The sequence below is a fragment of the Strix aluco genome, chromosome 1, assembly GCF_031877795.1.
Source record: "Strix aluco isolate bStrAlu1 chromosome 1, bStrAlu1.hap1, whole genome shotgun sequence".
Taxonomy (NCBI): domain Eukaryota; kingdom Metazoa; phylum Chordata; class Aves; order Strigiformes; family Strigidae; genus Strix; species Strix aluco.
Genome location: NC_133931.1, coordinates 122,912,943 through 122,935,879, shown reverse-complemented (window position 1 = coordinate 122,935,879; position 22,937 = coordinate 122,912,943). Strand labels below are relative to the sequence as shown.

Below are 22,937 nucleotides of genomic sequence, written 5' to 3'. Positions count from 1 at the left end.
TGGAAAAATTAAAAAAAAACAATTCTGCTCAGTTCTGTGCAATTTTTTTGTTGTTGCTACAGACAATGCTGGACTTATGGAAAAAGACAAGCACAGAACAAAATGTGAAGCAAATAAAAACCAGAACAGAGTGAATAGTCAGAGCTCACAAAGATGCAAGCTGCACCACAGAAAGCCACCGCCATGAAAAGATGCTGTGAATTGTAGGCAGAACCAGCTCAATGATAGGAATGGCAAAGGAGCCCTGTTCTTCTAAATAAAAACCAGAAATACTAATGTTTATTCGATGTTTTAAGTATACAGCTCCTGCAAAACCGCAGCTGAGACACCTTTTCAGGATCGTACTGTGTACTTTCCTGAGATTCAGGATACACAAAGCAAAATTGAATGTCTTAGTACTGTTGGCTGCCCTAGGTACAAATCATGGTTCATGTAGTCATAATTCTTTTTGTGAGTTTTTAAAGGAATTAAATCATATTTTGTGTGTAAAACCCCAATTACACATCTCTCCACCTCTGACTATGTATAGGTAAAATTTTATTTTTAAATCGGCTAGATTTCAGCAGCTACCAGTTTTGTACTTTTCTATAAACAAGCGCTATTATGAAATGAAAAATGGACACCATTGTTTTACTCTCTCGCAAAACCCAAGATTATACAATTACAAAGGGGGTAGGAAGGGGCTAGCACAATGACTAAAAAAGCATGAACTTGGATGTGTTCCAGCTTTAGGGACTTTCTCCCTAGGAAGAAAGAGCCGAGCCCCCTGCCACACCCCTTTTTGACACATGGCTAATGCTTATGACTAGAAAGACTGGTAGACCATACCATGCTATTTCTCCTCAGGGTCTGCTTCAGAGATAACAAGAAACAGCAGAAAAACTTTTAAAAAGTAGCATTGATCTGTTTAAAATACTCTTAAAAGAAAATTTACAGCACAGATCAACTGGTTTTTTTCCATTTACAAGAAACGGGGGTTTCTGCAGACAAGGCAGCTACAGTGTGGGCAACAGTCCTCCTTCTTCCTACAGTTCCAGCTGTCCATCAGTGACATCACAGAATCCACTAATGACATCACCGTGTGATAGACTCCTCCCACTTCGCCTGTTACAACATCAGTATAAAGTGACTGTTTCAGTAAGTGCTGGACAACCCTTTGAAAACTGAAATAAAAGCTAGAGATGAAGGGATAACATTTGTGGGATACAACATGCTGGGTTAGTGCAATAGTATAGTGAAGGGAGGGGGGAAAAAAGTCACCAAAAAAGAGCCTGCAATGCTTGTCCTTAGCCACAAAAGAGGATGGCATTTATAAAACAGAAGGAAATCAGCTTTAGTATAGACATACTGCAACATACTTAAAGTGCCCATCACTTGACAAGAAAACATAACTCAATGTTTTGCATTCCTAACGTTGGGAAGGAGCAATATTAGAACACCACTGAAGATCAGTCTTTCTGCCATCACAGCAAACCACTTTACAGCAGCTTATCTGCTTCACCTCACGATGATGATTGCATGGGTTACTGTGAATAAATAAAATAGTATGTGCAAGCCTCATCTTTTAATGATTATATTCCTGTTACACAACAAAGTTTTCCAAATTACATCATGCATGATTATCAACAATTCAAGTCTTTAAGAAGTGTTAATGATCTTTTGGAAAAGAGAAAAACAGTTTATTAGTAAAAGAAAATAGGAAGAGAGTTACAGTGAGTTAACAGAGTAGGTTATTCTAGCCTATGGACTAACACTGTCCAGGCAAGAGTTACCTGATACGTCTCCAGGAGATACTCCCGTTCTTCCAATGTTGGTGAGTAAATGATCTATGTTTGGCACTGGCTGAGATTCTACAGTGTTTTCCTCCTGAACTGTTGTCTATAGTTAATAAACAAAGATCTCTTCATCATCGTTTCACAAATAATTCGTTACGATTCAACAGCATTTAGAAAATCGCATTATTCACCTGAGGACACGCTTTCCTCGCGTGTTCTTATTTTCCCATTTTGCTTTATGCTTTTGAAACAAATGCATAGCTTGCTTTTTTTAAAAAAAAATTGTTACTGCAAGGACTGGAGAGCTAAAAAGGTGCTTCTGAAGAGCAAACCATATAGTGATGTAATAAGAAATATATACACATTCTAGAAGCAGCAGAAGCAGATTCTAAACTAAGATAATTAGAACACAAATATTTATGACAATACTTACAAGAGGTTCTTCAGCATCATCTTCTGTGAAAAACCAGTCATGCTACAATTTAAAATAAAAAAGGTGAAAACCCCACAGGAAACACAAAACCCAAATGTGGAACAATCAAACATGGAAATTACTAAAAATGATATCCTGGAGTTCAAAGGATAAATACCAGACCCAAACTGGCCCAATGAGAGAAGAGCTGGTCAATCTGTGTATGATCTTATTTTTTAAATAATGAAATGCATCCACTTACTTTTTGGATGAGTGTTTCTACAATTTTATATTGATCTGGCATGTGCGTAACCATGTGTGTCATGTTATCATCAGATGTCCTCACGAGTGTTGGACCGAATACTATTGCCAGGTTTCTTGGTTCCATCTAAGAAATGAAATATTTTGACATCATACATTTATAATGAAAGAATACAATAATATGGACTAAGTACATTAATATAACACTTTTAATATATCTGAGAACCATTTTAAATAAGGACAAATAAAAGGTTTTTAAAGAACACATTACTGACTCAGGTAGGATGTTACACTACACTAAAACTCTCCTATATGCAGCTGCAATAAATGCATCCAACATTTCTGCAATTCGAAAGTCAACCTTCCTTAACCCATTGCAAGTAAATAGCTCCACAAGCACAGAAAACTCAAGAACTCAGATATATTCTTTACACTTTCAGGGGGATTTTTTTTCTTCCCATAAAGACTATTTGTTTTGTTTAGAAACTGTTTTTTTTAAGATTTTTTTTTTTTTTTTTTTTAATAAGGCGGCGTTGGTAGTTGCCTGTTTCTTTTCCTGAAAATGTTTACATGACACACGAAAAATTAAGCTGGTAATCAAACACTGTATTATGTGTACTGACAAAGAGCTCATTCAATTTGCATCTACTTTGGAGGTGGCGGCAGCAACCAACATCAGTCCCAACACATCTATTCAAGAGACAGACTCATGTTATGCAGTCATGTCACAACATTAGTCATCCACTTAATTTACTTTTAATGTTACATCTCTGACAAATAATTCCACGAAAGCAGCAGCAGAATACTTATCTGGCATTTTTGCTTACTTCTCTGACTTACAGTTTACTGTTGTGACATAGAATAGACTAATGATATATATGAGGCAATGTCCTTGTGCTTACCAGAAAGAAGTTGCAAACGTGACACGAGCCCCTGATGCTCACTTTGACTTGAATTCTGGCCTTTGTCAACTCATGCAATTACAGTATCACCTCACTCATCTAGCTTTACGTATTCCATAACATTAACAATTATTTAAACAATGTTTACACAGCATACCAAAAGCATAAAATGATCAAGGTTTGCTTTAGGCATTGCACTTAAAAATGACATTTACTATCATTCCCTTATAATTGCCAGCTATAATTCCACTAAAGGTTATAATTTGTTACATGTTTTTTCTTATATGTACACACACACATATTTTTCTTTCACGTTTAACTAGAAAGTATTATTTGCAGAACTGATGTTGGAACCTACCATACTCACTTGAATTGGGGCATTTTCTGATCTTTTAAATGATTTAAAATTGGCCACAGGTTCTTCTATATAGAATCCATCACACCCATTTTTTTCCTGTACCCTGCACATTGGTAGCCAAGTAACAAGCCACCATGTTACCTGCCCTGAGGTAAGCATCCATAAGCACACCCACACTGTGTAAAGCTTTGCATCCAGCTACCCCTCCCCAAGAGCTAAAAAAAGCATTTACTGTAGGATTACAGCATGCATAGAAGCACATAATGCAAACTAACTCTTCCCCACCCCATGAAAATGACAAAAAGCTATCCTTAATGGTGGACTAAGACCCTGTAGTGATGAACTACCACCCTCTACATCAAGAATTTTCTTTCTTAAAACCAGCATCTTTCGGGGTCATCATTATTTACAGCAAGTCCTAGTCTTAAAAATTACTCAAGTGTCCAGGAAGCCAGGCTTCACACAAAGCTGGTGGTTGGTGCAACAGCCTCTCTCAACAGGTTCACTCAGGTCACAGACATTTGTCTGTGTCCTGTCCAGGCACACTCTTATTGCTGTCTAGATGGGATTATATGAAATTTATAGACTTGGGACAAATTTAGGATGTAGGCAGTTATTCCCACAAGAATTAATACCAATCTGAATAAAATTAATTCACGCTAAACAAGTGCGTATTTTGCAGGAGTCCTTAGTCTAATCCAAGTATCTTTTCAACAAATAATAATCCTGCACAAAAACTATACTTAGTGAATGAAACAAATGAAAATACATTATACTTTTGTTTCTGATACCTTGTTCTTTTCTGAGTTCTCTGCTACTGTCTTCAGATGTGCAGAAAGAAACTTGAGAGTCTCATAATGATGTTCAGGTAAATCATGAATCTGCAACAAGCAATCACTATTCAGAACATTAAACATTTAATGCTAATTTTGTAGTGCACCTACAACACACCCGATTTCAGCTTACCAGTCTCTTCAGTGTTTTCAGACGCTCAACAGGATCTTCTTTTCTATTGGCATCTATAAAATCTGCGTATTTGTCTGTCAAAGAAAGCAGAAATTAATCATATATATGTAAGTATATACACCCTCACACCCCAGCTCCACCCCTCCGTGAATACAGGTAACATACATATACATATGAATGACCTTTGGAAGTCACAAATTAGCCTGTTATATTGTATATAATATAGTAAAATGTCAGTGGGAGAAAAAACCCAGCTCTCACAGAATATCACAACAGTAAAATTGCAAATTTTACTCAATTCTTTTTGCAAATTCGTAATTCCTTCACCATCAGAGAAATCCTAGTTACAGCTCTCATTCTTAAGCTCTATGATCACCAGGACTCCTTGCTCTTTAAGGAAGAAAGAGAGCATTTATTACAGAGTGAAGTGCTAAGGCTTGGACAACCAGCCCAAGCCGGAGTTGACCTATAGATGAATCCTGTATATTTTATGACAACCATTGTGCTAGTAGGTATTGTACTAAGTTATAACAACCCACTTATGCTGATGTAGAAAGTGCTAAAGCATTGAAATACTGAAGCCTGAACAACAGGCCCCGAGTCAAAGCTGCTAACTTAGCATGTAGTCATTAACAAAATATGTAAACTCACTAGTGAAAGATGCAACTTAGATAGAATATAATCAGTAGTGGAAATGAAAGGCTTAGAGAATGTATCCAACTTTCCTTTCTCAGCCTTGTTCAAGGCTGAGAACCCAAGTATTTGGCCTTGTTGTAAACTCCCTTGGTTTCCTCCCCCCCCCCAAGCCCTGGCCAGGCTTTGGATGAAATCCAACAGGAGAATGAAAGTTTTCCTCTCAAAACAAAGGTGCCAGTCATTCTGGCTTGCCAATCTCTAGTATATAAGGCTGGACCCGCTCACAGCGACTTTGGATGCCTCACCTACGGATGGACGCATCGCGTAGGACTTCCCACTTGCTGGGAAAGGCTCTCCAAATCCTCGCTGTAACCGGGGCTCCCCAGCGACTGCGGATCTGGTTGATGGTAATGTATGCAAGTGGTGATGGATCTTTCTTAATCACTATTCTCTCTCTCATGTAGTAACGTTTTGGTGCATTACCCTGTATTTTCCTATTTGTTTGGTTTAAGTGCATTATTCTGTCTTTTCTTACTACATGTTTTCTGTATTACTCTGTTAGATTATTTAGTTATCACTAGTAAAATACGCCTACTCTTTTCACTCTGGTGTCCGAGTTTAATTGGTATCCTTAATCAGCAAAACACAGAGTTAGGATGATTCCACTGGATTTTCTCTCAAATCACCTGAAAGTTTTAAGACAACCGTTCAACAGTAATTCCTAAAGACAAAAGTGAACAACCTACCATTAGTAAAAAGGGGTTCTGGAAGCTTTCTGAAGAAGGATTTCAGCAAACTGCTTATCACATTCAAGTCTCGCCATTTCTACATTTTAGAAGAAGAGGACAGATAGGCTTTATATTTCTATCATCACAACACAACCAGATGTTTTTGGGAGTTCAATCTGGAAATAGTGTGATCGAAGACTTACATCATCATGAACATCAATGTCAGTCATTCCTTTGTTGAGCTCTTCTTGCATACTTGAGATGGCAGCATTATTTCCAGGAACTCTGTAAATACCTGTGTACTCAAGACCTCTTTCTTCAACCAGTTTGCAGCATATATCAACAATCAGTGGAATATACTGAAGAAAAATAGAAGTTATATATACATTTTAAAGTAGTTCATACAAATTTTTAAATCACAATGGAAAGAAAAATTGTCCTTCCTTACTTTGTTGGTATGAGCTGGGGGGCAGTCATCTAGTCTAACACCGAATGTTCCTACAGCAGATGGCTTCTTTTCAAATGTCTTCCTCATTATGCTTGGAATGCCTTTTCTCCATGTTCCCTTGTCTTTTGGTGGGCTTGTCTCATCTTTTTGTTGTTAGTATAATGCCAACAAGGAAATAAAGAAGAAAAATAAGAACGTTTAAGTCACAAAAACTACTGTGATCGCAAAGATCAAATGACACCTACTGCATTTTTACCTTTTACCAGCCTGGCTTCCCACAACTCACTAAACTCTAGTCTGCCTTAAACAAACCTCCTTTTACTCTTCTGTGATGCAAAAAGATACATTTAAACATACTCACACCCCAGATTTAGAAAAGCAAGTAGATGGATGGTACTGTGGAATTTCATAATTCTAAGACTAGAGGTACATAAATTACATTTAAAAAAATTAAAGTCTACATTTAGGAAAGCAAGTTTAAGCCTCTACTGAATCACAGTGCTGCACCAAATACCTATGAAACTATACAGCCATGCTCACACTTCTGCAGACCTACTCACTCTTTCAAAAACCACCAGATTTTAGTCACTCCTAAATTATTCCAAGCAGGACTCAAACACTTAAAAGTATTAGCCATCCAAAAATCAGTTCAGTTGCTCTGTTTGCCTCTCTTATACAATCCATGTAGCAAGTTGTAATTCCCATTTATCCTGTACTGCAAGTGGCCTAATACAATAGTACTTCCTTCTTATTCAAGTATTTCTAGAAGTACTCTTTCAGCAGATTTGACATTTACTTAACATCTGCAATTTAGTTAAATGACCTGTAGCACAGCAAGAGCAAAGGGACGTTGACTGAATTGTTCAAAAGGGGTTGATCAAAAGTGATTGCTCAGTCAGTTGCCTGAATTTGTATGCAACATCCTTACAAGAACAGTCTGATCAGAAATACCGTATGTGTACACATTCTTTGGGGGGGGGCGGAAGTAGCTTGTGACATTATTTGATGAAGTTCAGTTACTGATTTAGGTTTGCAGTGCCAGCTCACCAGACTTTTTTAGAACTCAGCAGGCTTTAATTTTGTTCTGGAAAAAATAATACAGTTTCACTTCTGTATTTTAAAGATTAGGACAAAAAATATGTTCTTCTCTACTTCTAAAACACTTCAGTGGAAAACTTTAGTTTATTAACAGAATATTTAAAATATGAATTTACCTTGTGATTTCCAAGTCAGCTGGAGACAAAAGTATGATTTATACAGAAAATTATTTCCAAAGCTTGGCAAAATTTTGGTCATAAGAAGCATAACACCTGTATTTTACTACTGTTAACACTACATGGAGCTGTAGGAAAAAAACCAAAACCCAGAACCCTCTTGAGAGAGGACTGGAATAAAAAACTTCAGGGATCTGAGAAGACCTGAAATATATAAGATAACATCTAAATGAAGTAGTTACAAGAAATGAGTGATTATAGCTGAAGCTTAAGAAAACCTGGTTAATACTTGTTTGGCATCTGCATATGCATGAATTTGAAAAACCTGAGAAGGGCACCTCAATGGCCTCACACTGGGGCTATAAGGAACTAAAGAAATATGCAAAGCATACAGACCTTTAGTGAGAAGCTTCCTTTCAGATTCATCCTTAGGGGAATGTGGACTCTGGGTCCTCTGTTCTGTTTTAGTTCCAAGCAGAGTCTGTCTGATACTTAGACTCTGGCGAGGTGTTTTGGGAGACGGCTCTGTTTTGCTGCTTGAAGAACTGAAACGAGATATATTACTTCAGTAAAAAGAAGCTAGATAAGAAGCCTACAGAAACCACTGGCAGCATATAATTCACCTACCTCATCATTGTACTGTATTCTTTAATCCTTCGACTAATTAGATCTCTACTAGTGACACCAGTATCCTATAAAACAAATTGAGATCTACTTTACAATCTTGTAAAATACAATAAATATTTTTTTACTTCCAGAATACGATTCACTCTTCCTGTCAACAGACCACACATGAAAAATTAACATTTCAGTACAGTTTAAAAAAAATAAATCTAACAACAATAAGGACAGAACATTAAAAAGCTATGATGAAAACTAAAGTGAGTAATTACAAATTAAATGCTGCTATTTACTTTTTTTTTTCCTCGAAGCAATACAATCTGATTAAATCCTGTTAAATTAAAAGTAAGTTTAAGTAGAAAACATGCAAGTCAACACACCCTACTATGAAAAATCCAATCCTATGCACACACAGTATTTACATAACTAATTACTACTACACATACAGCTGAAACAGCTGTGAATTCTCAAATGTGCTTTTATCCATCTGTCTATTAGCGTTTATTAATTCATTTGCCTTTGGATAATTATTTCAAATCTGAGCAGATGTGCAACACCACAGACATGAGAATATTCCTCTGTTGCTCGTCACTGAGATGAAAATGCACTGAGGACAATATTGTGACAGATATCGGTATGTTAGGTACCATAGTACATGTTTGCCTTTTGTAATTAGCATTAATTAACATTTAATTCATAGAAACATCAATAATTAATGAGACAAACAGGCATCCTTCAAAGTTTCACTTTTTAATTACTGAGAAACTCATCACACTACCAGCCCACACACCACTGGGCAATGCAAGTCTGAAAACAGAACACACTGGTTCTAATACTGCAAATTAACTTTTAAAAAACATTAGGGATTTTTGACAGATCAGATGTATCTTTAGTCAAATCAGCAATGACATTAATTCTTTTATTTCGAAAGTCTGCTCTCTGATTATGTCAGGCTTTTTTTAACTCAATTTATTTACTCTGTTACCTTGCCTTTCACCTCATTTTCTTGCATGTTCCTGCACACACTTTTGGCCTATTGTTTAATTGCAAATGATATATTTTGCTGAAGTATTACTTACAAGAAAACACAATCAATTTTTAATTAAAAGACAAAAACTATGGCTTCTGCATTATGTATTATATGATTACCTCATCATTTAAGTTGCTGTTGTCTTGTATTGCTTTAATCCATGCTAACATATTATCTCTGTCCTCAGCTTGAAACAGATACTCGCAGTCTGATGTAGTGAGTCTAAATACATTTTTCCTCTTGGTTTCACAGTACGAGATGTCTATCAGACAAGCATTGATGCTTATGGGCTGTTCTTCTTCAGATGGGGTCATTTGTTCCTTTTTATCCTTGTACAAATAAAGTGAATGACCTCGAAGAACAACATACAATTGCTTCCATGGCCGAATGCTCCCACCAACTCGCTGAAAAAACATCAACCAATATGTTCATTTGCTTATTTGTTACAATGAACGTTTCTGGATTACAAAAACTACCTCCAGAAATTTTAAAGAGAAAGATTCACCACCTACCTATACCATTCTTAAGAATGACCTGTGGAAAGACTACACAAAAGTGGGATTCACTAATTGCTCTCCATTAGAGGAGTGAATTGCTCAATAGCCTGCCCTCCCTGATCACCCATGAAATGCGTCCACATATGAGAGTAGGGAGAAACAGAATGTGACTAGAATTTCACAGAGGCATTATTACAAATATAGTAAAAAATATTTAGTGGACTCTTGCCCATGCCTTCTACACTTCATTCAAGTCAGACTCACGTTTACATACCACTGCAATTCCAGACTCCCAATTTCCCTTACGTGTTAGTCTATACTTGTGCAGAAGGTTAATTTGAACTCAACTCCACAACATTCACGAAAACTGCAGTTTTTTTCATTCTTAGCAAACAGGAAGACCACGAACTGCAATTCTCAAAGGACTGATTCTTACTACTTGATTAGTCATCAGAAATGAGTTTACTTCACACATGCTTTGAAATGTAAAGTTAAGACAGGTTAGACAGCAGACTGTAGAAGCAGCTGAGGAATTCGTTAAAGTTAATGTTCTAACAGGTCTACCATTTCGTCAGTCTTATGGTCGCTCATATCCCAAAAAATTAAATTAAAAATGCAGAACAGGAAGGTTTCAATTTTCTTATCTTAGTTTTTCACCAGCTTAATATTTGTGCTAGGTTAAAAACCCAAACATGACAGATACCTTTCCTTTGTCTGTAACAAGCTGACGAAAATGGAGCCATCCTTCCTTGGAGGCATCACCAAAGACCTCCGAAGAAGAATCTTTTCGGGAACCAGAGTCTTCTGAAGATTTCTGGCTGTCTGGGACCTAAGGAAAACATCACAGAATGAACCCCACAATGTACTTCTAAACACATTTTTCTATAATCCCTACATTCCAGATGTTTTTCACTTCAGAAATGCCCTTAGGAATATCCTCCTGGGAAAATATGATTTCTAAAGTTTCCATACAACAATAGTGACCTTACATATCCCAAGAATACTTTGAGAAACTGCAGGAGTCTTAGACTCTCCTTAGTAAGTTTTTACAAAAGCATGCCATAGGTATGCTTTGTTTACAGAGGCTGAGGAAAATGAAAATCAAGGATCACAATGTTGAGCGTAGAAAAAGAGACCATGTTCACTTACGTGATGCATACAACACCAACTGGGGAAAAACATTAGAATCAATTTAAATATCAAAATCAATCCAAATTATCAACAATTTGATAAGTAGCAATTCCAATAAACTTCATGTCTGTGTTTAACACATTGTTTTGTATAATGGAGTTGTATAATTCATACAACTTGTCACAGCAGTATGTGTAACTCTTAAGAGTTGTTATATACATATTTACCTACCTTAATCCCTTTTAAGCTAGATACATGCTTAATGGATCTGTTGGGAGAAAAACAAATGTTAAAATGAGATTTTATACCTTTTAAAAAAAAACTTATCTCCAAATTAACTGATATTTTTCATGAACTCACGATTTTCCCTCTTCTCTGTAGTCATCCAGACCTTCATCATACGACTTTGATCTCTCAGTTTTTGCAGCAGGCTGACTATCCAGGACACTAGGCCGGATGGATTCTACAAACAAACAGAAATTTTTGAGTATGTAGGAACCTGAAACACATTTTTACAATTTATTTCAAGCAATAAAGAGTTCAGTTTTCACTCCTGTTCTCCAGAGTGCAAAAGGAAAAAGTTGCATGAGAAGAAAGAAGAAATCAACACTCACCATGATCATGTGAAAGCTGTCGCCGAATTAAAGGGATTGGAGATGTGGGACTGGGAGGGACAGTTGTTACAGCTGGTGCTTGAGAAGCAGATGCAGAAATAACAGCAGAAGCAGGAATGTGTGCAATATCATGGTCAATACTAGGACTAGTCGGTTCATCTACAAAGGCAGTATGTCATATATTAACATATTAAATGCATTAATCAAATGCTCAAACTAAATAGCTGTCTGAACTTCTCATTACTGGGATATCAGATATCTTAAACATGAAGACTTTCAAACAAACATAAGGATTCAATTAATTCACACTGTCAAATGTATTCTTTTTTAAGAAAGAGAAGCCTGTTTCATTTCGTAGGGATGTTAATTGTACATTAGAGATAAGGGCAAAGAACATCATATCTGATTACAGATTTTGCTGTGAGTGAATAAACAGGAATTATTTGCTAAACTCTCATAATACTATTTTGAAGTAGACTATTTTTGCTTATGTGCATAAGTGAAAAACACACATTGTATCAGTAAGTCTAAACTCAAGAGACAGATAACTACAATTTCCTACAATAAAATATGGGCAGACTACCGAAAACCACTTGGTTTAAATGTGTTCAAATAATAAAGCCAAGTTACAAGCAAACAAAAAAGCATTTTAAACATATATTCAGCATCCAAAGAATCAATCGCCCCCATCCTCCATACATTCAAATAAAGAAGTATTCATATTTTTAAAAGATGGTACTACTACATACCAATTAGTTCTTCCACTAATTGTTCATACAAACGATTGCATGCCGTACATGCCCAGCACCTCACGGTCTCAATAGCCACAAGGGTCATCATGAAAGACTCCAGAAAGCTTTAAGTATTTCTAATATTTAATGTGCTTCTTACAAGATGGAAGAAGCCAAAAGATGCATTTTCAATCATTCTGAGAAAAGAGTCGTAACATCTTTTAGAACACATTACCAGAACGAGAAAAATAATTCTACTTCATGCTCCGGTAGAAGAGGGGATGGGAAGGAGAAAGAAAAAAAAAAAAAGAAAAAAAAATATCAAGTCACAAGCAGGGGCTGAACTCTACTGCCGTAATGAATATGAATGTATTCTAGGTGCTAAGAATTGTAATATGCAGAGCTACTGAAAAGCCTATTGAAATCAATGAACACTCACAGACAGAGGTTTATTCTTTGCTTTGTGTGAACACAACTGCGTGTGCTGCATTGTGCTTTTCCAACAGTCACTAACAGTTCCGTTAAGGCAGCACTTGTACCATCAAAATTTGGCAATGTAAATTTAAAACAAGGCAATAAACAATTAAAATACAGGAAGGTTTAGCAATAACAGCCCTCTAAATTGCCTGGAGTGGAAAATACAGTAATTTATGACGTTATATGTTAAAAAAGCATACCCCCCAAAAACTAGCTGCAAACTAGAAACATGAATAAAAAGGGAAAGCAAAAGAATTTACCGCAAACCTGTGATACCACAATTTTAAAAATGTAAGTTTTACTTGGGTCCACAGTGATAAATTAGAAGCATTTACAGACCTCTTCTCTAGAGCAACTAGGAGACAGGAAGAACCTCAGTTACACTTTCATTTCCAAACTACAACAGCTCACTGTCCTATTGCCTTTTTTCATTTGCTCAGCTTCTCTGCAGCAAACCCTGAGAGAATCATAGGAACGTCGACTAAGGAATATAACCACTCCGTGTACAATTAATTAGTTTATAATATGCAAACTGGAAGCACTCAGCTTTAAGTTATTTATGTTACAGACTTATCTCAAAATGTCAGTCTGTACTCCCAAAAGTTACAAAAACACTAACGCTTGAAATAAATCTGTGCAAGCTGTGAATACAAAGTGTTAGGCAACACTACACAATTTCCCACAACACTCAAATCCAAGAATTCAGCTGAGGAAAAACAGTTTCTAAGTCCTTGAAAGCAACAATAATTATTCAAATTATTATTACTTCACAGTGGGTCTAATCCCCAGATAAATCAAAATTAAAGTGGTTTTAGAAATAGGCAAGCTTTAAAGAAACTGCAAATGACATTGGTACAGGAGGGAAGTAACTGTTCAACCCCTGAAGAGGTTGAAGGTCAGCTAATGGCAAGCTTTTACATAATATAAAGTGATTACAGAGCAAACCATGATGTACACCATATGAGCTACTGCCTACTAATTTAATGTACTAGCAAACTCGACTGCTGCTGTCCAGTAAGAAACAAATCCCAAAAGACTACATGTATCCCTTGCACTTTGACTTTTTTGTGCTTGCAGTGTTTGTCTCTCTTTTCAATTTCCTTGATTAACCAGTGTATTTGCAGCCCAAAACTCCTTGTACAGCATACGAAAGGATGTGTTCAGTTCACCGATCGATGAAAACTACTGTATCTGAATGCGGTGAAGTGTATAGAAAACACAAGCCAGAGGAGAAGCCACACAAAATAATTCTTTCAGTTTGTTATCTCACGGATTACCAGTGTCCCTTTAGATATCTGTAACAAAAAGGTCAAAGACTCCAGGACTACTTAAAGTTTTACTTTTCACTTGAGAAAAGGATACAAATACAATTTGTTCTGCATTATTGTCTATGAAACCACCCAAGAGACCGGCCATCAGAAAATGAACCAGCATGGTGACAGAGCATCTCTGGCAAATGGGAGGATGCCACTTGTCACCTCTGTCCGAACATGAGCATGCAACTCGTCAACAGTTGCAACTAGTGATTTTCAGAAAGAGCCTTTCAACACGAAAACATTTACAGGGGATAAGACACTGAAAACTTGTAATAAACAGGCAACATAGGTCCAACTGCGTTGGAGTAACTTGCAGTAACTGATTTGCTAGCTAAAGCAGAGAGAAATTAATGTATCAAAGTACATTTATACTTCAGTGCAGCTGGAGATCAGAGACCTACAAAGAGAGGCAACATCTGAACACAATGCAAGTGTGATCAGGAAAAATACTAACTTTCTGACTCTGCAAAGACAAATTTACAATGAATGGACTCAGAGGCAGAACTAGAGATTTCAAAATTGAGAATTACATGGGTGAGAAAGCATGACAGAGAAGACATATTATCCCCACTCTGTGAATGAAGAACTAAGGAACAAGTATTAACCCATTTTTCAAAAATTCAAAGGAATGAACACCAAAAAAATCACTGAAAAACAAAGCACAGATCTGTATCATACCCTACTATGTTGCTACAATACAATTTTATCATGATTAACATAATATTTAGTATCTTTTTTTACACCTGACTCTCCTGGAGCAGTCCTTCAGGATTACACGTAAAGGTATGAAAGTAACAACCTGAACACTTGAACACAAAAAGGAGGCACATTTTGAGACGCTTAAATATAATTTAAATGAATCACAGAATTATTCAGGTGGGAGCAAACTTTGGAAGGTCTCCTAGTCCACCCTCCTCCTCCGAGCAGGGTTAGCATTGAATTCAGACCATGTTGCTCAGGGCTTTTGTCCAACAAGTGCCAAATAAAGAGGAACAATCTCTTCCCTCAATATCCTGGGTGTGCTCTTATTGATGCAGACCAGTACAGTGTTAGTCTTCATCATCAGCAAGGTGCTGTTACTGCTGCAGGAGGTCAGCATATTCCAGGAGCGGGACTTAGCATCTCCGCTTCAATTTCAAGAGGTTCCTAGCCTAGAGGGATACGTCCTTCTGAATACACCTTCATGTGTATTGACTGCACCCCTTAGTTTGGTGTTCTCTGCAAACTTAATATCCCATCTCCTCTCTAGCTCACTGATAAGATATAAACAAAATGGACCCTAAAGAACACCACTTATAACCAGCCTCCAGGCAGAATATGAACCCTTAGCCACTACCCTTTATACCTGATGATCCAGTATTTCTATATATCAAGCAGTACACCCATCTAGACTATGGCACAAAGATGGTGTTGCAGAAAAGGTTGAAAGCCTTGCTAAAGTCAAGGTTGGTGCCCCCCCCCTTGGTGTTCTCCTCTCATTCACAGATCTAGTCATCTCATAAAACAGAATCACATTGGTCAAGCACTATTTACCCTTGGTAAATCCACACTAGCTATTACCAATCACGTTCTCCTTCATGTGCCCCGAAATAAGTTCCAAGAGGACCAATTCCATGATTTTCCCAAGGATTGAGATATAGCCAATTGACTGCCTCCCCTGCATTGTCCTTCTCATCCTTTTTCAAGACAGGTGCACAATTTGCTTTTTTCCAGTTAATGGGGACCTCCCCCAGTCCTCATGATCCTTCAAAGATGGGTTGTTTTTGTTTGTTTGTGGTGGTGGGGGAATTGTTAGGGTTTTTTTTGTTTTTATCTCTTTTTTTAAAAAAAGGAAATTGTTTAATCAATCATAACATATAATCATGGACAGCATATTCACAGACTAACTTTAGTCCAGAGAGACTAAACTTCAGGTACCCTTGAGCTATCATTCAGATTTTTTTCTTCACTGGTAATAGAAAGTGACTGGGAAAAAAACAGCTTCCCAAGAGTAAAGCCATCTTTTATGTTTATTCCCCTTCAGACATGGTAGTCTTGCAAGCAGTATCTCAACACCTCAACAGACTAAGAAGGAACTGTATTATTTAGTAAGTGTATTGCAGACTGCATTACCATTTAACACACTCATTAGGCATTTCAATTTAAACAATGTATGTGGCTACAAACCTTAACTCAACAAGTATGTATTTTATCAAAGACTATTTATTATCTGCTTTGAAGATTCAGATCATAAAAATGTAACAGCTGTGCAGTAACACACACTTAAAACAGCTTTAAATTGCTTTTCATGTGAAGAGTGTTGAGACACAAAAAAAAAGTATCACTCAACATACAATTTCCCAAACTGCATACATTGAAGAAGATAACTGTACTTTAATATTATTGGCTATCTGAAAACCATATCCAATTCTCAGATTATGCATGTGTTTAAAGATGCCCCCATAGCGCTTAACGCAATTTTGGTTACTCATATATCTTATGGAATTGTAACAGTGATTGCACTTTGTAAGAAGCTCAGCCTTCTGCAGAAGGCTACAGGGAGGTAACATACTTGCTTTCTGTCTCCAAAGGAAAGGGCTAAAAGAGTCATTAAAATTGTTACCTTCATTCAATGGAGGCACAGAAGTGAAGGTTTCTATACGCTGAGATGGCATCTACCCAAGAGCCGTTACAGTAAGTATTTTTATCATTGACCCTCTATTCCTTCAATACTTCTCTCAAACAGCAGGTTATGGTTTTTGGGGTACAATTTAGGAAGGAATCTGACATGGCAAATTCATTTGCTTGTGGCAGAAAAGGCACAAAACTATGAAACACTCATCAGAAGCATAAAAAAAAATTAAAAAAAAATATTTTCCTTATTGGAGGACATGCAGGACATGCCAGTGACATGAACAGACCCTGCAGCGAGACCAGCTTTGGAGGCACTCCCTTACTTCCAAGTCCTCTGTCAACAACTGTTTTGCATGCTGCATCCTTGGCCTACCCAAGCACTGCCCAGTACATAATACCATGACAGGCTCTGCACACTTTAAAATCTTGTCCTACATCTAATACCTCCTCTGTGCTTCTCAGTTTAGGTTTGCTCCAGCTTGCTATAATAGGCAGCTCTTGCCTTATGGTACAGCCATGTGGACCAGATCTCCCTCCCTTCACCTCGGTGGCAGGCAGGACATGAGGGGTCAAGCAAAGGCTGCTGAGGCACAGGCACAAGCGGAGCAAGGGAGAGCAGAGCAGGGGGACAGAGGCCACAAGGAAGAGGCACCAGTGAGAAGAATGCAGGAGGAAAAGAGAGGGGATGGACAGGATACTGGAGGTAGGAAGACCATCTTCATCCACACACAGGCAAGGAAGTTAAAAAGAAGTCTATCTCAGAGGCTCCTCATCTCCAAGAAACCTTAAAAGAAGCTGAATTCAAGGTAAACACAGACATACTAATATAGACCATTTTTCTTAAAAGCCTGTCAGGAAAACAACCAAATAAAAAGACCATGTATACAATTTCACTTGCATAGTGAGAAGGCCAGAAATAACTAATAAAACAAAAATGAACTGCTCAATCAAAAATAAACTATATGAAACTAACCTTACTATCACACAAGATAGCACAAAGGACCAATAAATACCCCACAGCAGTGACTTTTTGTTACCGATCTTTAAGTACAAGCAGCTGCATTTTATACTTCAACCTGCAAGGGTAAAAGCTCCAATAATTAAAGACTTCCAAGCCTAAAACACATGATTTGGGAAGAAGATGCACTATTGCCTGGATTCATCATGACTCACTACCTCATTTTTCAAAAGAGAGCCTTTAGAAAAGGTTTTTTTTGTTTGTTAGTTGTTAAGTACTTCCAGCACTCACAGCACTGATTGTCTTTACAAAGAACTTCTTCATAGATATATTACTTTACGTAATTACCCTCTTGTAGCCAAAAGAATATAATAGAAACATGTCTGCATGCTGAGCACATTCATTTCTGTAAGCCACAAACACAAGACTGGAACAAGCCTCCTGAATCATCAAATCCAGCCCTCTGCTAATGCACTCATGTAAATAATATGTTTATTATACTGATTGAGTTTCACATAGAAAAAGGCTTCCCAAGGTTATTCTTCATGTAAGACTATTCTGAAAGCCTTATCTATTACAGTCAGTTGCTTATTTCAGTGTTAAACAAATGTATCTTTCTATACAAAATAATTCTAAAGGTTCCTGTTCACAGTATTACCCTGTCATATAAAAAAGTACAATACTCAATACACTTTTCTTGGGCCAAGAACTCCTATAGCATTCCTTTATTACCTGTAATTATTATTTTAAGTTATAATGATATACTATGGATGATTTATGCTTTGAAAATATTACCCATTACCAAACAAATCTGATGCTTCTACTCAATGTTAAGAATTGACTTCAAATTTAAAGGCTTAATTTAAAAAAGGATTTTTGAGTTACACAGAATTTGAACGGTATTTAAAATGCTAATTTGTAATTTTGTGTTTTGGCTGCTATACTTCAAAATACCACAATGATTTAAAAATTGTTCTTTGGATAAGAAATGCCGAAATTTTCAGCCTGGAGCAATAGTGATTTGGCAGGCCACACTGTAAAACCCTGAAAAGAAACAGAAGACTGATGCTTATCTTGGAAACACTGATGACATGTTAAAAGCTGTGCCAATGCTATCGCTAAAATAACGGAGGCAACAGTCCCTCAAAAATGAACATCTGTCAGCTCTAATTTCTGCTGCAGTTACATTTATATTTTCATAGTTTGGAATAGCTAGGCAGTAACTTGTAGAAAAAAATCACAATGGCTGAAGGTTTTCATATTCATCTTGACTGCTAACAGTTCTTGCTAAAATTAAATTCTCCTTAAATCATGCCATATCAACTATCTGTATTCAGCCATCATTTGCCCTTAAGGTAGCCCACACATTTTGGGTTGACAAGCCACAATCTCCGCTGCAGAAGTTGGAGATTTTGAATTTCTCTTTGCCCGACGCTTATTTCTTCTCACAAGGAGAAAACAGAATGAGTACATTCTTTCAATTATTTCTTCATTGCATGTGATAATATTTCTGGTTGTTCCCTTAACCTGACTGTTCCTACCATTATAGCCCTTTTTACAGTGTGCTGTCCAAGTGTATCAATTTATTTTCTAGTTTCAAGAATGTAACTGCATTCAGTATGTGTGTATTCACATTATTGTCTTCTGTACCAAAGCCTAAGCAGCCTCCAGAGAGAGGCATAAAGATGTAGAGGGAGAAGAGGAAAGGTATGGCACATATTTCACAAAAAAAAGGTAGTAAACTCATTACACTTACAAAAAAAGTACTTGGAAGCTATGTACATGACTTAATCATTTAAGGGTAGGTACTGATAAGATAAACCCTACACACCTCTACTTCCAGCATTAGAGAAGAAGAATGCCATCACATATACAATAAAGATGCCTGAAAAGTTTAACTAATGCTGGGTGTTTTAGAATGTTTCACCTCCTAATTCCTTAGTTAATTTACTTTAAAAATAATAAAAAAAAGTATTTGGTAACAAAAAAATAATTAAAAAGCAGGTTGAGCAGAATTCACTAGAACCCAGCCAAATTTATCCTATCTGTTAATCAGCAAGCACACAAATACTTATTTGGACACAAGTTTCTTGAAAAGTACATATTGGAACACAATAAAAAGGTGAAAAGCAGAGTCTGCCTTATTACACAGAAATCACTATGGTTGGTTGCCTGCGCCAAGGGTAGAAGCAACAGAGAGATAAAACCATGAGTGGCATGGAAAGGGTGAATCAAGATTAGCAGTCTGCTGGTCACTCTTACAACATCTGTATCAGGAATTCAGCCAGCAAGAGACAGGTTTTAAAAAACCACACACGCACAAAAAAAGGAATAAATATCATGTAATTAAAGCTGTGAAACTCCTGGCAAATCTTTATTTAAATCAATACAGGGTACTGGACAGCAAAATTTGACTGTAGTACAAAAGAGAATGGAGGAATTTATGGAGCACTTAAAATCACATTTGGCTCAGGGATGTTGTAAAGTGCAAATGGTTGGAGAATAGAAAGTAACAACATTAAGTATCACATATCCTTGTCCTGTTATTACACCTTTCCTTAGGTATCACTTTCAGCCTGAGAGAGGACACTCATCTAATTTTTACAACACTTTGGTGTTATCAAAGTCCGGCCAAATATTTTTATCTGGCTAATTTTCTCTCAGTTATTCACAAATTAATAGCAGAATAAAGCAACCTAAAATTTTTCTAGGATAAGGATGTACTAGATATTTTCGAAAACAGGATGATTTCGAAAACTGTATACTAGGATGACTATAAACTTATTTGATTTGAAAAAAAAAATTAAACTTCATGATGATGTTTATTTAGGCTAAGTATTTTAAAACATATCCATTTAAAATTGATTTTCATGTGACAACCCACTGCAAAGTCAGAAAGAACATTCACCCAGAAGTAACGGCCAAAGCACTCAACTGCACTGGCAGCTAGACGCACTGCAATCAGGTTAAGTACTGAAGCAGTTTCTCCATTTCACTCATAGAGGTAGTTCATTCAACTCAATCTGAGAGTTGGATTATCCTTTTTTTCAATTGCTTTCTACTCTACAATAAATGAGGTAAGAAGGAAAAAAATTGTTTCAAGCTAGCTGCAAATCTCAGACACGCACACTAGACATCTCATCTAAGAAATGTACTAAAATAACTACATTCTTAATCAACAGTTACAAAAATGTTAAGCAGCATACTGATTTCCATCCCAGTGCAGGTTAACACATCCAAAATTACCCAGTAAATCAGAAATTTATCATCTGCTGTTCTCTGAGAAATTATGTACAAATCACAAGTCTGAAAAAATGTACACTGAACACCACAATTGCCAATATAGTCACTGATAGAGGTAATGGTATTTCTACTAGTCTTAGAGAACAGGTAGAAACCATTTTTGGGTAAAAGGAATAACCTTTCATTATACTAACTGATACAGTTTGAAATAGGAAGCATTGCAAGAACAGAGTCTTTGGACCTGAAATAGAAATAGCAGCTTTCCAAGCTAACCACAACACCCTCCATTTAGTAGCACATGAAAGTACTGAAGCCTGCAGTACCAGGGTATGTTTTTCTGTAAAACTGGCAGCTTCCTCATCCCCCAAGAACATCTGCTTACCTGAAGAAGAGTTTAAGCACACAATATCTTACCTTTTTCAAATAAATCAATTTCGCCTATAAAAGATATTACATCTGCCTACTAGGTTTGCTCTGAACAGATCTCTCATTTCTATTAGCAAATGCAAACCAAAATTTAATCTTCCTGCCTCCTAACAGCCATTACAAAAAGACTAGTGTCAAAAGGCTGTTCCTCAGTGACCCACCATAATCCCTGCAAGAATCTGCTGTAAGCAAGCTTACAGAAATGCTGCTTGGATTTCTGTTTGTGGTGCAAGGCACCATGCTACTTACAAAGAGCTAAAATTATTCTGATGTTGCATTATTCTCAAGAGCAGGTTAGTCACAAAATACTGCCGCAGAAGCCAACTGTTCCTGGCTAAATTTCTACCAAAATATTGTCTGGCCACATCTACTACTTTTAATGAGCAGAAAATGGTAACACACCACAAAGTATTTAAAAAGGCAATAATATGTAACCTCGGAAGATATTTATTCCCTCCAAATTTGCATTTTTATACTAGTCCAAAGATCTACTGTACAAATAACTTCAGTAAGTGCATTTATGAAATGAACCATATCTAATAAAACCTAATACCGGAAAAAAAAATTATGTTGATGAGAAGCTGGGGGGTTGCCAACACCAAGGTATGTCTTTATTCAAAGTAACATCCTTCTCAATCCTCAGACAGAAGGGAAAAAAGTAAAAGCCCAAATCAAAACACAAAACAGAAAAATCCAAGTGATTTTCCTTCAGAAGAGTTAAATAGCCTTTAACTGAGTTTCAAAGTAGATCTAGGGTTTTATCCGCCTGATTAAGTAAGGCTTTTAACAAGTAAAGCTGTAATTAAGCATAATGATAGTGGAACAAGCAAAGTTAGAATCATGCATATTAATTCTAACTTTGGAAGATGCCCACTCTTAATGGCATTTGATGCTCTTCCTATTCAGAGAGTGTTATATTTCATTTCAAGGTACTGGAAATTTTCCACAGCACCTGTAACTACACAAGAATTTCTTGCTAGGAAGACAGCCACCAGTACTGTGTTGGCTCAGACCATGCCCATGCTCTAGCAGCACCACTTCTTAGTATTTCTGGAGTATTCAGGAAGTTTCAGTCCAAGAGGACTCATAAGAATTGACACAATCCCACATGCTGTTATGCCAAGACGCTGCAACAGAGAGTTACAACTTTGTTTCTTCTGAACTGCTCAGCTGCTACCAGAATGCAGTACAATTGACATGCTTAAGGCTTCTTTAAACTTTAATCATCCCATTTCTCTAAAATCTGGAATCAAGTCACATAAGTAAGAGTCCAAAACTTTGTCAAAATCAAGATAGAAGATTGTGCAGAAAAGTTGGGCTTGATTTTGATGATCTTGATCTGACTTTTACATGACATTTAAATTGTACTGGATTAGAAAACTCCCATAAAGCACTCCTAAATGAGTAAAAATACTGCACATAACTTAAATCAAGTGCCCAACGTTGATTTTAGGTGTAGTATTAAAAAACCCTGCACAAAGACTGGTTACATGCCTTACAAACTTGTACTAATCCTTAAAGAAAGATTGACAGGCTCTAAAGAAGATTCCAACATTACACTGGATACTGATGCATTCAGT

At 36.7% G+C, this 22,937-nt stretch overlaps 1 protein-coding gene across 4 annotated transcripts in view; it reads right to left on the bottom strand.

Moving 5' to 3' along the window:
• The window catches only part of ARHGAP21 (Rho GTPase activating protein 21), a 120,219-nt gene that overhangs the window by 4,485 nt on the left and 92,797 nt on the right, over positions 1-22,937 (bottom strand). For all 4 annotated transcript variants that reach the window (XM_074833833.1, XM_074833851.1, XM_074833825.1 and 1 more), the window contains 15 exons: positions 11,594-11,752; positions 11,340-11,442; positions 11,211-11,247; positions 10,552-10,677; positions 9,471-9,755; positions 8,328-8,392; positions 8,097-8,245; positions 6,487-6,629; positions 6,242-6,397; positions 6,057-6,135; positions 4,675-4,748; positions 4,500-4,589; positions 2,450-2,575; positions 2,209-2,250; positions 1,773-1,878 (listed from right to left, as the gene is read on the bottom strand). In XM_074833833.1, the coding sequence (XP_074689934.1) occupies positions 1,773-1,878; positions 2,209-2,250; positions 2,450-2,575; positions 4,500-4,589; positions 4,675-4,748; positions 6,057-6,135; positions 6,242-6,397; positions 6,487-6,629; positions 8,097-8,245; positions 8,328-8,392; positions 9,471-9,755; positions 10,552-10,677; positions 11,211-11,247; positions 11,340-11,442; positions 11,594-11,752 (1,740 nt within the window). The remainder of the gene's footprint in view (positions 1-1,772; positions 1,879-2,208; positions 2,251-2,449; positions 2,576-4,499; positions 4,590-4,674; positions 4,749-6,056; positions 6,136-6,241; positions 6,398-6,486; positions 6,630-8,096; positions 8,246-8,327; positions 8,393-9,470; positions 9,756-10,551; positions 10,678-11,210; positions 11,248-11,339; positions 11,443-11,593; positions 11,753-22,937) is intronic.